This window comes from Terrapene carolina, unplaced genomic scaffold, assembly GCF_002925995.2.
Source record: "Terrapene carolina triunguis isolate 2854851 unplaced genomic scaffold, T_m_triunguis-2.0 Scaffold85, whole genome shotgun sequence".
Taxonomy (NCBI): Eukaryota; Metazoa; Chordata; order Testudines; family Emydidae; genus Terrapene; species Terrapene triunguis.
The window spans coordinates 6309696-6327056 of record NW_020664436.1 but is presented as its reverse complement, the minus strand read 5'-3'; the positions used below and the strand labels follow the sequence as shown (position 1 = coordinate 6327056).

At 50.2% G+C, this 17361-nt stretch overlaps 1 protein-coding gene across 2 annotated transcripts; it reads right to left on the bottom strand.

Moving 5' to 3' along the window:
* Positions 1 to 307: 307 nt before the first annotated feature.
* Positions 308 to 15564, bottom strand: CCDC167 (coiled-coil domain containing 167). Of its 2 annotated transcripts, none has more exons than XM_024193784.2 (4): positions 15516 to 15564; positions 8447 to 8541; positions 5296 to 5348; positions 308 to 1264 (listed from the first exon to the last, which is right to left on the bottom strand). In XM_024193784.2, the coding sequence occupies exons 1-4, from the start codon at positions 15552 to 15554 to the stop codon at positions 1161 to 1163; spliced, it is 291 nt and encodes a 96-aa protein (XP_024049552.1). In that variant the 5' UTR covers positions 15555 to 15564; the 3' UTR covers positions 308 to 1160. The 2 variants fall into 2 exon arrangements, with proteins under 2 accessions (XP_024049552.1, XP_024049553.1); XM_024193785.3 differs by lacking the exon at positions 15516 to 15564 and adding an exon at positions 14902 to 15023.
* Positions 15565 to 17361: the final 1797 nt, after the last annotated feature.

Genomic DNA, 17361 nt, shown 5'->3' with positions numbered 1-17361 from the left:
ATTGAAGCTGGTAGTTCTGCTAACCAGATGCCAGGGGCTCCATGTAGCCCCATTTGATTTTTCAGCAAAATCAGTAAGATTCTGCCCACTGATGCCTAGACTGTTCCCTGCAATGTTGGAATGGATGGGATGGTGCATTCTGAAGTCATGGTGTTACAGCCAGGCTGACACTGCCTTGAGTGAAGAGCCTCATACTAGCTATCTGGTTGCCGATTAGTTGGATTTCCAGCTGCAGGATGTGCACAGGCAGGGGGAGGCTACAGGCAGATGCATTTGCTCTTTCATATGTTCAAATGACTTTATTTAAAAAACAATACAGCTTCAGCCCTGAGTTCAGAGCGCCCCGCCATTAAGCCAGTGAGTTTTAATCCTTGGTGTCCCAGAACTATCCCTCTGAGACTGCAGTTCCCGTTGCTGGGCCCTGCCTCGGGGGGGGGGGGGGGGGGCGACTGTACATAGACACACACCAACACCCAGGGTTTAGGAACTGCTATTGTCTTCCTGCCCTCTTAGTTCATTTGGCTGAGTGGCAGGAAACCACCACCCCAAAGACCCCATTTTCAGGTAGTGACTCCTCTGGCCCCCTCCAGGTTAGCGGGAAGATATTTTGAAAAGTGTCCCTATAACTGGCACTACTACACATGGGGATTTTTGGCAATCACAGGAGAGGGGCACAATGACTGAACTCCCCCTCTGAGCTCTAGAGATTGGTCCCTTCAGCTCAGGGTTGAGGCACAGGAAGAGGGAAGCTTTCCCAGGTTCTGCCTGGGCTGAGCAGAGAGGATTTCAGGCTCCAAAGCCTTGTAGTGAGCAGCAAGGAATAGAGAAGGCCTACTAGGAAAAGGGGAACTTGGGTCATTCATCCCCCTGAAATTAATTTGCAGTCTCTGTTCCACGGGCCCCCCAGGACAGTATGTGGAGCAGGTGGCTCCAGCTGAACTTCCGTCTGCTCTCCAAACCCACTTGTGCTGTGTCTGTAGCTTCCCGTTGCCTTCAAGATCCTCAGCTGCCAGAGATAAGGCTGTCCAGGCCATGAAGACTGCAGGTGCCTAACGGACTGAAAAGCTGACCAGCCCCATGGGTGGGAGACACATCAGCTGGAAAGGAAGAGGTCTTTGCAGTGGAGCCCTGTGGTCAGTAGTGAGAGTTATGAACCATGATTACATTGTCCAGCAGGTGTAAACAACAATAATCAACAGTACAATGGCCATTGCAATGGCTGCGTTCTTGCGATTTTCCTGACGGAGCACTTTTAGTTCTTTCTCTAGAAAACAAAACCAAACCAGCATATAAGAGCAGCCTCCTCTCCTGCATCACAGCTGCCACTCACTGCTCCAAGGAACAGTAATCCCCCTTTCCCTCAAGCATGGAGGGAAACTCCTTGTAGGGATCAGCTTCATCCAACTGCTGCAACCTGCCCGGTGCTTTGCTCTAGTCTAGTTCCTTGTAAACATGCAGAGCTGCTACTCTTCAAACTGCCCCTTGTTGTGAGGGACTGGACTGGCACAAGAACAGAGACAGGCCTCCTGCCTGGTTCAGTAGTGTCTGAAAGGTATCAGCTAATAGCTGTTTGACCTCAGTCCACTTCCTACTGGTGTATAGGTAGCCTCATAATACAAATCACCCCTTGTTGAAGGCCAAGGCCTGAATGGGCCATGGAGATGGAATGCCTCCCTCATTTTCTGGAGAATGGTGTGGGAGGGTGGTTATAAAGACAGCTGGTACTGCCAGTGCTGTACCTGGTCTATACATGGCAGTCTGCAGGACTCTGTCTAGCACCAGCCACTAACTTCACTTGGGAAATACAGAGGTGGTGTTGGTTTTAAGTGTCACTTCCCCAGCTGGGCTCCCACCTCTTCCCTGTGGCCATCTGAATCAGGACCTTGGACAGAACTCAGTACACCGCTCAAGCTTTGGTAGCCATCCTGCAGCCACACATACAGTCAGCTGCTTTAATAGGTGTATTTTGGTCTCCTACATAATACATCATTGCCTGTGCAGAAGCAGTTAATGATCTTTACACTGTATCATCTTTTAACAGTTCCTTGGCACTTCACTAGTACAGATCCCTCCCTCCCCGATCGATGCTGCTAATTCCAGGCGGATAACCCCTGTGGGCTGGGAAGGGAGTTTTGCACTCCCAGCTGCCAGACAGACAGGCAGCACACAGGGTAGTTCAGAGCCTAGTGCACTTGTTTGAAGGAGCATGTGAATTCTGATTAATGCTAATTTTGTGCCACTCAGCCTGAGATCTCAACATGCTTTGTGAAGATGGGTGGGGATCACTGCCCCTGTTTGACAAAGGGGAACTGAGGGGCAGGGACAGTAGGTGGCTGCTAAGAGCACACAGCACAGAACCCAGGAGTCCTGAATACTGATTCTCTGCTTTACTAGATCCAAGTCCAATCCTCTCCCCTGCAGTATTTTTCTGAAGCAGCTGTAAGCTATTAGCATTTGACATGCAAGCCTCTACCCTATGATGGGTTCCAAGAGCAGGATTTCAGCTTTTTGCAGGGGTTTTTAGAGTGTCACTGGGTCTGTTGCATGCACCCTGCTGAACAGCCACTGCACTGCTGCCACTTGGGAATCCAGTCTATTAAGGGACCATTGTGTTACTAGCTGACTCTACAAGGGGAGGTTAAACTACTAGAAGTGCTTACTTGATAAGCAGCTCAGTGGTGACCCTGTTTGTTCTGAGTGCAGCAGCAGAACGCTCCAGGTGTGACCCCTTTTCTGGTGCTGCTAGAGGAGTCTGGATGGGGTAATTTAATCCACTGTCCTGCATTTGTTAGTTCCCTAAGGCCAGCTCTGTATGAATCTGCTTTACCCAGATGAGCCCCTGCAATCTGACTTTAACAATGAAGTTATGAGCTCTAGCCCCTGGCTGAGTCCTAATTCTCAACTCCCACAAGCCTCAGTCGCTCAGCGCACTGTGTCCCCTCCAATTGCACTCTGCTTGGTGATAATTTGTGGATCCGGAGCTCTCACAGATGTGTCCTGGAGAAAGGGTAAGTGCTAATCCAGAAAAGGGTTTGCCTATTAGTTCCACACTATCCCAGCTGCTGCCAGCATCCCCCACCCTGCCCAAAGTGGGTGATAGGCCAGGGGCAGGCAAACTTTTTGGCCTGAGGGCCGCATCAGGTTTCAGAAATTGTATGGCAGGCTGGTTAGAGGAGGGGGTTGTGCCCCTCCCAGAACTCCTGCCCCATCCACACTCCCCTGCTCCCTGTCCCCTGACTGCTCCCAGACCCCCTGCTGCCCCATCCAACCCCTCCTCTCATTCCTGACAGCCCCCCCGGACCCCTGCCCCATCCAACCACCCCTTCTCCCTGTCCCCTGACTGCCCCTCTACCCCCACTCAACCCCTTATTTCCCACCCTGACCCCTATCCACACCCCCACCCCGAACTCCCCTGGCCTCTATCCAACCCTCTCTGCTCCCTGACCCCTTACCGTGCTGCCACAGCTGCGCCGCCTGGCTGGAGCCGGGCCACGCTGCCACCGCCCCCACCACACAGCACAGAGCACCTGGTCAGGCCGGGCTCTGCAGCTGTGCTGCCCCAGGAGCTCACAGCCCCGCCACCCAGAGCATTGCGCTGGCAGCGGAGCGAGCAAGCTGAGGCTGCAGGGGAGGGGGAGACAGCAGGGGAGAGCTGGGAGTTAGCCTCCCAGGCCAGGAGCTTGGGGGCTGGGCAAGACGGTCCCGCGGGCTGTAGTTTGCCCACCCCTGTGATAGGCCAATCCTTGCTGCTGCCTCGGACGAAGTCAGGAAGGAAGAGACCAAGCTCTTCGACAGGTTGTAAACCTTACGCCGGGCTTTGCTGAGCCCAGCCTGGCCTGTGCTAGTTATTCAGACTGAGGTTGCAGAGTGGGGAGAAGAGGGGGCATCAAAACTCAAGGTCCCCTTGTGCTGGGTACAGTACTCAGCACAAGACACATGACAGCTTTCTAGGCAGCTTCCCTGCCTGCACAGCAGACACCCACCTGTGCGTTGGGGACTCTGCACAGATAAGCTGCTGTGTCAATGAGGGAACCCAGCCAGGAGCTCCCTCACTCTGGGAAAGCTCCACACGTTCACTCACTTCAAGGAGTCTGGATCTACATGAAGGACAAGCCTGTTGAGGATCAATCTCAGAGATGCAGCACTGGTGTTTCAGGAATCATCTACTGATGCCTATGCCCAGGGAGGAACTGGGAACGGTGTGTGCTGACTAACAACCACAGCAACTCTGCTCAGCACGCAGCAAGCTACAACATACCTGCACAGGATGCTACAGGCAGATCCTGATGCTGCAAGGGAATAAGTGTCTCCATTTACCAGTGATGTCAAGGAGCAGGGAGGGCACATAGTCCCCTTTCAGGATCAGGCATCAGTCCACAGGTAAGACTCAGATGACTCTAACTAAGCCTTGTGTCAGAACCTCATGAGGGGACAAGTTTAAGAGTTGAATGTGGCTACAAAAACCTCAATTCTGCCAGCAGGGGGCAGCCTAATGCCACGCAGTACACCCAGAAAAAAAGAGGGAGGAGAAGAAACTTCCTAGCTGGAGATTGGAATAGAACGTGCAGGGGACTGCACCACATACAAAGCAGGGGAGGGTGGGGGGTGTCCAGCAGCTGACCCATGGTGCATGCCTAGAGTACTTGAGAGGGACTCCAGCTACACCACATTCACATCAGTCCATTGGGGGGATGGGTATAGGATGGGGAGGGCAGGATGCTCGGCCTTCCCCTACCTGGCTCTGGCCTTGAGGTACTCCACCTGTGTCAGTGCTCTCCAGGGACAGCCTGGGGCCTGAGCCACTAGAGATGGGGCAGACACTCACGTGAGTAGAAGCCTCCCGGATGGTTTTCTCCTGTGCATTTGGAAGAGGTTTCAGTTGCACTGAATTTTATTTTTTGAACCTCTGTGGTGACTCTCGGGCTGAGATGCGGGGAGGCCAATTTGCTGGCCAAGACTTTCAAGAGAGACTAGTGATTTTAGGTCCCCAACTTGAGATGGCCTTAAAGGGGGCCTGGTTTCCAGAGGGGAGGTGCGCAGCACTTCCTGCAGAGCCAGATCCCTTTAATGGGCCTCAGGCTGGTCCCAGCTGTGCAATACCTGAGGCAGGAGCCTGCTCTCAGATTAAAAGCGACTGAATAGATCTGCCTCAACTTCTCCCTCAGTCATTTTTTTGCTCAGCAAAACCAGAGAGTGGGGCAGGAGTTTAAATGGGAAGCTGAGTGCAGTGCAGACTGTGGCCATCCTGCCCAGCCGCTGCTTGCTCCGAGTGGCTATATTTAAAGACGGCCTTACCGTAGGTTTCAGCTTTGGTCACAAGCAGGCTTCTCTCTCTCTCCAGTGACTTTCTGTAATGAGAAGAAGCGGCCTTGTTACACACCGGCAAATGCTATTGCTCTGCACAAGCTCATATGCTGTGTGGTGGTGGAAAGCCTCTGCCCCAAAAGAGGAGTTCTGGGCTTAGGGGAAGAGGAGGCCTTTCCAATTAGCTGGGATAGCTGCTCCCTCTGGAGCAAGAGGCTCTGATGTCTGCCCCAGGAACAGGCAGGGCCTCGTACACTGAGTGATCACATCCCAGGGAAGGCATGAGCGCTTCTGATCCAGTGAGGAAAATGCCCACAGGCTGGGCTGTTCAGAATGCTCAGCGGAAGCAAGGAAAAGCAGCCCCTGGCCCTGGGAATGGGGCATGGGCGTGTGGAGGCTCAGGCCTGTCAAAACACCAATTGGACAAAAAGAAGCTTCTGCACTGTCACAGCTGGTCTCACTCACACATAGAGCCTCGCTGTGCCCGGCCCCCTCCCCCCGAAAGGAGGCAATGGCCTTGGTGCAGAGTCTGGAAGAGAACCCCCCGCTCCCTGACACTGCCCAGCAGATCACAGGCCCCATGTTGTTCCCACATTTCAGAGCCAAAGACTGAAGAAAAATTCTTCCCTCCTGTTTCCAAGGCCCCCGTTTTGCACAAACTCCCCAATGGCTCCGGCAAAGGAGCTGTGTCTGATTGCAGTAAGAACCAGCTGTATCACACAGAATTCAGGGTGATTGAAAACTCTGTATTTTCAGCTGCACAATGATTGATTAATCCACAATTTAAAGGCCTGAAAGCTGCTGCAGCTCTGGGGAGTGCGGTGTAAACAAACACACACCAACAAATTATCTATCTCCCTGCTCCAAGCAGGCTCTGTGGCATTGTGTCACAGGGCTGTTTGTTCCCCTTTAGGGTAAAACAGGCACTTTAAAGCTGGATACAAGCCTTACTGTACAGTTAGTTAAGGGAAGAGAGAAGGGCTGTAATAAGGCAGGGTGCATTAATAATAGCAGGAGAGGAACAGAAGGACTCTGAAATACATCCGGGGAAAAGGAAATGCAGAGTGCAGCCCATGAGGAAATGAGAAGAGACGCTTAAGCTGCCTGATTCTGAAGTAGCTGAGCTGCTGTATCACTGTTTACAAACCTGCCTAGCTAGAGAAATCAAGGGAAAAGGCTCTCATGCTTAGGAAGGAAATGAGACTGTTTAAAAAGCATGGCCAAGCTGAACACATGCAGCTCCGCAGGACTGAATGACGTGGAGCCCCAGGCAATGAAACACCAAACTTACTATGAATCCAGTCAGGCTTTAGGTGGAGGGTGGGGACAGCAAAATTGGAAAGCAGACCTATCCCGGTGACTTAGGCTCACCAGGTCAATAGCTTCCCTCACGGGACAAACAGTAAGAAAAATCTGGAGATAGCAAAAGCATGAGCGGCCAAGCTTGGTCACTTCCTTGGCAGAAGACTGAGGCCTGGTCCACACTAACCCCCCACTTCGAACTAAGATACGCAACTTCAGCTACGTGAATAACGTAGGTGAAGTCGAAGTACCTTAGTTCGAACTTAGTCCAGACGCGGCAAGCAGGCTCCCCCGTCGACTCCGCGTACTCCTCTCGCGGAGCAGGAGTACCGGCGTCGACGGCGAGCACTTCCGGGATCGATTTATCGCGTCTAGGCAAGACACGATAAATCGATCCCAGAAGATCGATTGCTTACCGCCGGACCCGGCGGTAAGTATAGACGTACCCTGAGTGGATGTTGCAGACCTGGGCACTTCTTCTGACACATTTGTTCTAAGGACAGGAGCCTTATCACACGGATTGGGAACTGGCTGAAGGGCTGAACTCAGGGTAACGATAAGTGGCAATACATTGAATTTGAGGGCCGGGGAGATAGTCAGTGGATCACTGTAAGGCTGGGGCTGCTGGTCACATCATTAACAGAAAGAGACGGACTAATTTGAGGGAGGGTAGAGAAGGTGCTGGGTGATGTGACATACAAGGAAGAGTTTAACCTAGGACAAAAAGAATTTTGTGAGATAAGGACTGAAAAAGTGGGGAGAGAGGAGACAGAACTCTCTGAGAAAGGAGAGAAATTGAGCCTGGTAACCCATGGGAGAAAACTAGGAGTTATGGGGAGAAACCAAGCCCAGGAACATTTAGGCTGAATAGAAGAACTTAATGGCAAGTCTGAGAGACTGGAAGAGTTTCTCAAAGGAAGAGGTAAAAGCACATTGCTTGGGACACCTAGAACTGGACCGAGCACTGGAGAATAGATTAGATGGAACAATGGGCTGATAGGATCTAGTTGGCGGGCTGCTCTCTTCCTGTGCCTACATTTTGATGGCTCAGTTTCTCTGTTAGGAGGAGAGCAATAGGCTGCTAACAAATGGAAGAAATGGGTCTCAGCAGGGACATGGCTGAGGCTGGGTGATCACATTCAGGGAAAGGCTCTGCCTATAGCACTACTAGGGTTAGGGGACCAAGTTACAGCAAGGTTCCATTCGAGAGTGGAAATGGAAACTAACCATCTCACTGCACTGTTGAGAGACATAGTTAGGTCCACTCTAGGCTATCACCAGGATCCCTGTTGCAACCAGGTCCCCATGCAAACATGCATGGTGGATGGAGTCAACATTCAGTCCCCTTGGGATTATTCTGACTGGATTCCACCTAGCATTTGGCTTAGGGCGCCTTGAATATTCAGCACACACTAGTTACTGCACCTCTGAACTCAGGTGGTCTAAGCAAGATCAGTTGCATGCTGCTACCCAGAACATCTGTCCAGCTCACACAGCTGTTTCCTATTAGTGCTGGGGTCCAAACTCTGGAAGCAAATAGGACTGGGCATTGCTTGGGCTACATGCACAGAGAGTTTGCAAACAGGGAAGCAGAAGCCAAGTTCAGCACTCTGACCATGTCACCCCCTGCCTCCCTGGAAGAGAAAGAAAACCAGTTCTCTCCGTCCCTAAACAAGCTCCAAATCGGGGGCCCAGCCTGACAAACTCAGCAAATTCTTGTTCTGGCAACAGAGGTTTTACTGAGTACTACCAACAAAGCTAACGGTCAGTGGTTTGCATGAGCACACAGAAGCCTGCAGCATCACTATCCAGGGTTTGAATAGAGGGGAATCACCAGTACCTTCCTTCAGGACTGAGCTCCTCTCTGCGCAGCTTAAGGTCCACCTCCTCCATGCTTTGTCTGCAGAGGGACAGCTTCTCCTCCAGGCCATCAATCTGAAACACACAGCAGCAGCCACAATAATCACTGGCATCCGACTTCCCTCCGCAACCCAGCAGCTCCGGCCTTCCCAGCTCAAGAGAAGGGGTGGCAGCCCCACTGCGGTGTCTTGCCACCTCACTCCTAAAAAAATCAGCTGAGCTATGGGTTTCATGAGGCTCTCCGATCCCCTGGCCTGAGCAGAGTGCATGGGTAAGTTGCTTGGAACACAGCGATCACAGCAAATGGATATTTATCACTGTAAGAATTCAGTACAGCTCCATCCTACGCAGCTGGGGTGCTAAGTCCTTGGGCTATCAACTCCAGTTGTGGCTGGAGTAGTACTGAAGACCCCTATAGAGGCCAGTGCCTCTTGTTAAGATCTGATCGTCCTTCATTCTATCCCTTGCCTCGGCGTTTCCCCTTTACTCACAGGCAGAGAAGTGACCTAATGGATGTTTACACAGTGAGGAAGGGGATCAAGTGGGAGAGACGGTTCACCCTGGCAAGAACCTCAGGGACTAGGCCCTGAATTAATGCTGCAAAGGGGAACAAGCAGTCAGGGAAGCAAAGGTGAAACAAGAGAGCATGAGGCACTTCAGCCTGGCTGTGTGATGTGGGGGTGGGAGGGAGCAGCGGATGTCACATTCTCCTCACTAAAATATGTTAGCTCCACAGCCTCCAGCACGGACTAGTTGTAGAGATCCTGAACCACAGATGAACAAACAGGCTCAGCACAGAGGTCTCCAATATTTGGTAGAGTAGAGCAAGGACAAAGTGATCCCCATTGCCTCTGCCCTGCTGAGAGATTGCCATCCTGCACCAAGTATCTGGGTTCAGTCACGGTGCAGCAAGAAGTTACGGCAGCTACATAAGCTAGTCATCTAATTAGCAGGTTTAATTTATTTTCCAAGAAGCTGCCTTTATTCTGGGGTGAGGAGGAAAGGAAAGGGGGAGAATCAAAGGGCTGAAGCACAAACAGAGCTGACCAACATGCTTGAGTTTGGGAAGGACTCCCCCAGGAATGAATTATACCACAGCTGAACAACTCTGCAGGGAATCCCAGCTATTCCAAGCCCAGCACCAGGGCTTTACGCTTTCCAGAGGGAAAGCTCTGCCTTACAGGCTTGCAGTCCAGTGGGGGAAATATCAGGGATAATTAGACAAGGTGACACCCAAATCCCAGCAAGAACATGGCCTTTGACATTAACTAGCTTTGAAATCATTGCTAGCCCCACTGCAATCATCTGCCACCACACCCTGTGCTGTGCATGAGCAGCAGGCTGCAGAAGCAGGACTGAGGAGGGGAAAGCGGCCAGAAGAATTGGATCTCACCCGGTGAGATACTTCAAAACCTGGGAGCTGGGGAACAGCAGCATTCTGCTTAAATTAACCTGGTGGAATTAAACCCAGCTGCCTTGGCTTTCAAAGACCATGTCATCCTCCAAGGTAGTGAGAAAAGATGTTACCACCGATCATTACACAGGAAAATCAATGGCACTGATCTCTGATTAACCACTTACAACTCAATCCTGGACTAATTAACAATTCTCTCACATGCTGCTCAGGGCAAGCACACAGGCTATCACAGGGGGGCAGTTGAGCAGACTCAGCATAGGGCAATGAGGGCAGTAACTGAGTGGGCTCATTAGAGAGCAGCAGCAGGGGAGTCTGGTGGAGTCAAGTCGGCACTTGCCCCTTTTACAATGAACCAGCAGTAGAATTTTTCCACTAGCCACAAACTATGATTTGATGGAGCTGGTGGCCAAAGGTGGCTTCTCTTCTTGCACCGTAGGGTCCGGACGGGGCAGGAGCACAAGGGCTGGTGTGGGATTTTGTAACCACTGTTCTGACCCCCAACAATTCCAGCAGGGTGGTGTCAGGAGACATCCCTTTGGCCCGCCACACAATAATTTGGCACGTATAACAGTGAGATTCAAGCCCCCCAGCTTATTACCAGACTGCAGTTTCCAAGTCAGCAGTATGATTATTTGTATTTCCATAGCATTTAGGAGCCACCGCCATGGACCAGGACCCCACTGTACAAACACTGACCCAAAAATGGTCCCTGCCCCAAGGGGCTTACAATCTAAGTACCAAACTAGAGACAACAGATTGATACAGAGAGAAGGGGCCTTGCTGTCATTGACAAAACACTGTGTGGATCCTCCTGGCAGCAAGAACAGCTTCCCCTGAGCCTACACAGCCCAGAGCTTGCACTGATCCAGGGAACATGGTCTGGATTTCCTGGGTAGGGGAGGGAAGTGAGTGGTCATGTTTAACAAGCAACTACATCATTAGCACTTTGTCAAAGAAACCCCTCCAACAACTTGTGTCGAGTGGGATGATAAAAGGGGCATTTTTTAAATGCGTTACCTGAAGTGTTTTAACTAACTTGTGTTAACGCCTGGTGTAGACAGAACATGTAACACATGCCAGCTAATACATTCACCTTTTATCTTAGTCTAGTTAGACAAACCCCATGACAGAGCAGTCAACTGCTAGCACCAATGCTTAATCAGTCATGGCCAGCGGTTCCTCCCCAATGTCTCTTTTCCTTCCCCTCTCAAAGCCACCAACTCCCGGCTCTTCCTTAAGGGTGCCTCTCATTTTGTTTGCCATCTCTCAGTGCACGCTTCACTCACCACTTTCACGACTGAATGTGATTTAAGTAGAGTTTATTTTGTGCCACTCCCTCACATTTTGACTTTCTGCCAACTAAAATCCTCCAGACTCTTAATTATGATTAAAAAGTTCCAACTATTTTTATCATTTCATCAAAACCAAAGCTGGGCTCCTGCAGAAGCAGTTCACAACAAATGTTCCCCAGAGCTGTGCTGACACCTTTGTTGAGGCGGGGGCACAAACAGGTGAAAATAATCTCCACTAGGAACACAGAGAATGGGGAATATTAGTGATGGAACAAAATCCCTTCCTCTGGAAATTTTGTTTCTTTTCCCTGGTTTTTCTGCCTTGTTAATGGGGATAAGAAGATTCCTAGGTTCTATTCCTGTCCCTAACATTGATTCACAGTGTTACCTTGGAGGCAGGTGACAACACCTGTAAATTGGGGGACTACTACCTACCTCGCTGAGGGTGGGGGGATTGGAAAGTTTAATTGTTTGTGAAGTGCTTAGAGCTCCTCAGAGGAACGGCACTAGAAATGGGCAGAAGACTCTCTGTATGTGCTATCCTGGTATGGCCGCTCCATTACCTCACTTGGGATTTTTGACTCAGGAGCCGGCATTGAGTGTGGCTGCATAGTCCACGCAGTCTTTTGTTGCCAGCAAAAGAAAAGAAAAAATATAATAAGTGCTGGGGAAGAAATCAGAGCAACCCCATTGAGAATTACCCCTTATTCTGAGGGCTGCCAGCGCCTCTCCCAAGGGCGCCGTAGACTGTAAAACTTTAGAACTTGAGAAACTGTAAAGCTTCCACAAAATCCCCAGGGGCAGCTCTCCACAGAGCTTCCCTAGAAAGAAGCTGTGTGTTTGAACCTGCTGTGGATGGAAAGCATTTGCTCCCACTAACGAATGCATGGAGAGGTTAGCTAGGGTACAAACGTAGACTTATCAGAGGCCCGTATGAAATGAAGCTGCATGGGAGCTGCTCTTGGTCCAGATTCCTAGTGGGACACAATATCATCAATATAATTCACACCAATTGGTCTCCTTATTGGTAGTCTCTGCCAAGAAGTGAATGGGTCACAGTGACCAAACTTCTTCTCCTGCTCCCCATGGCCCTTAGAGGGGGTCCCCTCCAGGAGTGGGCTGATAAGCTTCCCACATGTTGTGTACATTACAGCTGTCCGAGCTCTATTTGTTCCATAGCCAGACAAAGGACTTCATTTAAGTCAACATCCTCTTCAACTAGTAGCAGTCTCACTTTAAAGTAATAACTGAAGCAAGTGTTAAATATCCAGCAAGGAGAGAGCAATCAGAGCGCACACAGCTGCCCTTCACCTGCACAGCCACTGCCCTCCTGCTACCTGATCAACTGCTATGAAAGGAACTCTGGGGTGAGGGACCAGCAGTTTTGCACACAACAAGTAAGCTGAAGAACATTCTGAAGCCAGCTGAATCCCTTGTTGTGAGATGTACCACCAGGCACAGTAATTTGCATCGAATTCTGGCTTCATACATGTGCCATCTGGAGACCTCTGAAAATACAGAGCTTTGGGGCAGATTCAATCCAAATTGGCTTTGTTTGTTACAAATCTCATTTGCCCAGGCAGTCTTGGGAAGGGAGTCCAAAACCACTCGCACATGGCAGGAAAGGAAAGAGGCGGCCCTGCTTACGGAGTTGGGTTGGATCCTTTTTTAATACATTTTGTACTGAATTAATAAAAGCATTCTTCCTAGCAGAAAGGCTAAAAGCACTTTTCAAGAACTGACATCTGCCCTCCGCCTTTATGAATCCCCTAATTAAGATGCTGGCAAACAGCCATATCACACATACGCCAACATCCAACAGCGTTAGATAATGAGGTTTGTGTCTCATGACCCTCATAAAACAGATCAAAGCCAAACAAAAGCATTGGGGGGAAAATCACCTCCCAGAAGCAGCCTCGTCCCTCGTCATCTACTAGCAGGTTCAAGGTATTTCTCTCCATTTGTTAGTCAGTGGTTCCTGAATCCAGTGTTGTAGGCTCAATTATTAATATCAGCCCAGCAAAGATTGAATTTGTTTAGGTTCACATGCTAACCTCTTGGTTAATGGACCTATTTCAGTTTTCACTGTGGTCTTACAATAATTTTACATTTCAACAAATCATTTCACCAACAATGGAGAGTACATCCAGCAGGGCTGAAAACATTTACCAGACATCTACTAGCCAGAGGCCAATGCAACAGAATGAAGGAGGAGGATTCACCAGCTCAGTCCCTCACTATCAACTCCAAACATTGGGAAGGGGGAGTGCTAGGATTCCTACCAGGGTGCTTTCCCCAGGCCCCTCCTAGGGACTTATCTTTCAGATCACTTTTGGCTAGTAGCTACCTCTCTTGGACCTCCACCTTACAGGCTCCTACTCTATTTCTCCCAGCCCCATGGCTACGGAGATGGGAGTGAGGGCATCAACCACCCACCTATTCGCCACTATTGGGGGGGGGGTCCTTCCTTCCCTGTGTAATTAGCTCCTGTATCTACCACAGCTATTCATAACTTCTGAAGCAGCAGCAGAGTTAAACCACCACCTACCAGATTCTGAACAGTGCCCATGAAACCAACCAGAGTCTTGCTAATTTCTCCTGCTGTTGAGGCTCAGAGAAGTTCTGAGTAGCAGTATTGTCACTGGGGGGGGCTGCCTGTTGGAAGATCCTGAGCTTGTCTAAGTAGTTAAACTGTTGCAACTTTTTGTAAAGGCATAATGTCAAATGGATTCAACTTTCTATGAGGACTTGATTACATCCGTTTGAACCAGGCTTATACTGATGTAGTTTGCATCTGTAATTTATAGATGCAAGCTCAACCATGTGCCAGGTTTAAGCCGATGCAAGAGCATCCACACACAAAGTTGCATCTGTTTGAATTACACTTTTAGTTGAAGCAGTGTGCCTTTGTGTTTAGAGCAGGGCTCAGGAAAAGAGCCTTGCATCAGCTCACATCCATTCCTATCTGGAAGATTTTCTTCACAAGCATAAAGGCTTAGAATATAGTGATGTTAAATGAAAGTTTAAATGCTGAAGATGGAGGTGCAGCTGAAAGGTGTTCACATATTTCAAACCTAAGACTCAGATCCATCTACTTTAAAGAGACCAAATTCATCCCTTTTTAAAATTGCCTTTCACAGAATCATTTGTAGTTAGAAGGGACACTCACTTAGTTCCTTCCCCATCATTGTGGCAGGACTGAGTCGATATCCTTAAACCACCCTCTGGTAGACAGGTTTCAGCCTCTGACAGCCCCAGCAAAGGTGGTTCTACACCATCCCAAAGCAGCTTGTTTCATCACCCAAACTCTTTGGAGTTAAAAGATTCCCAATACCCTCCAACATTTAACCAGAATTCCCTGCTGCAACTAAAGCCCCATCACTTCTCAATCTGTGATCAGACTGTATAATCAGGCCATGTCCTCTTTATAATGTGCCTTCATGGAGGTGGAAACAACTACCATGTCTATTCTTAGCTGTCATATCTCCAAATCAAACATCCTCAGTTCTCTGAACCCTTTCTGAACTCTTTATCAGTGAAACATGGTGCCCAGAAATAACTGTTGTCTCAAATAAAGGCCTAAATAGGGCTAAGCAGAGCAGAAAACTACCACACGCAACACTCGTATAAAAAAAAAAATAGAGCTCAATAAGACATTTGCTTTTTTGGTCACAGTGGCACACAAAACATGCAATACAAGCCTTTTCGGTGATGTTTTTGCCCTACCTGTATTTCTCTGTTTTGCATGTGTTCACTGGATTATGTCTCCACTTCCCATTTCTCTCTACTGAATCTCATTTGATTGGTTCGGGCCTATTTCTTTCATTCATTAGGAAGAGACTGATTTTTAATCTCATTCCCCAAAAGCATCTGCAAACCACTGCCTTCTCCAAGGGAGACCCCTACCCAAGGGAGAAGGGAGTGAGCAGGAACACGACATCAGCAGGACAGAAAAACTCCAAACGGCAGCACCAGCCAGCGCCCCAGTTTGCAGGGGAAGAGCAGACATGGCCCCAGAGGCACGGGATGAGGATTGCAGCTGCGATCCTCAGGAGAGCCCCATGGATCGGGGGGGCAGGATAGCCCGTCAATGAAGATCTTTCCCTTACACATAACAACCCACTCCCCGCATCCCGCACCTCGCCCCCCCACTCGCCCCTGCCCCCACCTCGCCTCGTCCCCCATTCACCCGCTTCCCACTCCCTTGCCCTCAGCCCCCTACATGCCTCTCCCGCCCCCCCCTCCTGCCCCCATGTTCCTTTCTCGCCCCCCCGCACACCTCCTGGCCTATCCCACAGTGACCCCGCTCCCAGCTGTCGGGGGGGAGGAAGGGCTGTCACCTCTTGAGCGACGCTTAGCCCCTCTCGCTTCTTAACCATCTTCCTTCGCTTTGCCCCGAATGCGCATGCGCAAGGTCCCTTTCTGTTCCGGGGCACGTATGTCGGGGAAGAGACCTGAGCTGCCATCTTTGTGAGGGGCATGCCTTAACGCAGATGCCATCGTTGTGAGGGGGCAGCCGCCGCCATCTTTGTGAGGGGCACACCTGAATACAGCCGCCATCTTTATGAGGGCCACCCGCCGCCATCTTTGTGAGGGGTTCCAATCTAAACTAGCCACCATCGGAAAAGGTCAGCCTTTCAGACGCCCCTCTGCTTCTGGCATCATGGCAGCAGACTAGACTAGGCAGCAGGCCTCTCTTCTCTCTAGGCCTTCTTGTCTGTGCCGATCACACTGCTCTGCACCGGGGTACATACAACACTCCCTTTCCCTCCGAGTAGCAATCTCCCTTCTCGCCTGTTTCCTGGGTAACCTGTGTCACTTTCATCCCTCACATTGTGCTGATGAAAGTAACAGAGGGTCCTGTGGCACCTTTAAGACTAACAGAAGTACTGGGAGCATAAGCTTTCGTGGGTAAGAACCTCACTTCTTCAGATGCAAGATGGTGCTGATGGTGTCCACCTCTCTCTTCGTTGCATCACATCACAGAACCATCATAGTGTAATTCAGAACCATTAGTGTAACACAGATATAGGTATCTTGCACCATACCTTTGCCTGGCACTTTACAGCAATAGAAAGACAGAACCTTGCCCCAAAGAATCTATAATGTTTGATCACAATGGGAATAGGAGTTTCCTCCATTAGACAACCACAAGAAATGATGACACTGGCAAGGAAGGGGGGTAATGACAAACAAAGATGGCATGAAACAAATGTGTGAAGCTTGGGGTGGGGTGAGATATAATAGAGGTCTATAAAATCATGAATGATGTGGAGAAAGTGAATAGGGAAGTGTTATTTACCCCTTCTCATAACACAAGAACTAAGAGTCACCCAATGAAATTAATAGGCAGCAGTTTTAAAACAAACATAAGGAAGTACTTCTTCACACAACACACTGTCAACCTGTGGAACTCATAGCCAGGAGATGTTGTGAAAGCCAAAAGTGTAACTGTGTTAAAAAAAGAATTAGATAAGCTCATGGAGGCTAGGTCCATCAATGGCTACTAGCCAAGATGGTCAGGGACATAACCCCATGCTCTGGGTGTCATAGGCACCGACTCCGTGGGTGCTCCGGGGCTGGGAAAATTGGTGGGTGCTCTGCACCCACCGGCAGCTCCCTGCCCCAAACCCCCGCCCCCATTCCACCTCCTCCCCTGAGCGTGCCGTGTGCCCGCTTTTTCCCCCTAGCTCCCAGCACTTGCGCCGCGAAACAGCTGTTTCACGCAACTGGGAGGGAGGGGGGAGGAGTGAGAACGCAGTGTGCTCGGGGAAGAGGCAAGGCCGGGGCAGGGATTTGGAGAAGGGGTCCAAAAGGGGCAGCGAGGGGGCGGAGTTGGGGTGGGGACTTCGGGAAAGGGGTTGGAATGGGGGCAGGGCAGGGGCGGGGAAAGGGTGGAGTTGGGGCAGGGCCAGGGGGGTGCGAGCACCCACCGGTGCCGGGGAAAGTTGGCACCTATGCTGGGTGTCTCTAAACCTCTGACTGTCAGAAGCTGGGACAGGATGACAGGGAATGGATCACTTGATAATTGCCCTATTCCGCTTGCTCCCTCCGAAGCATCTGGCACCAGCCACTGCCAGAAGACAGGATACTGGGCTAGATGGACCATTGGTCTGACCCAGTGTGACCGTTCTTATGAAAGGCCAGAACAGCAAATGAATAAAGGTTATATGCAGCTTAACAGGA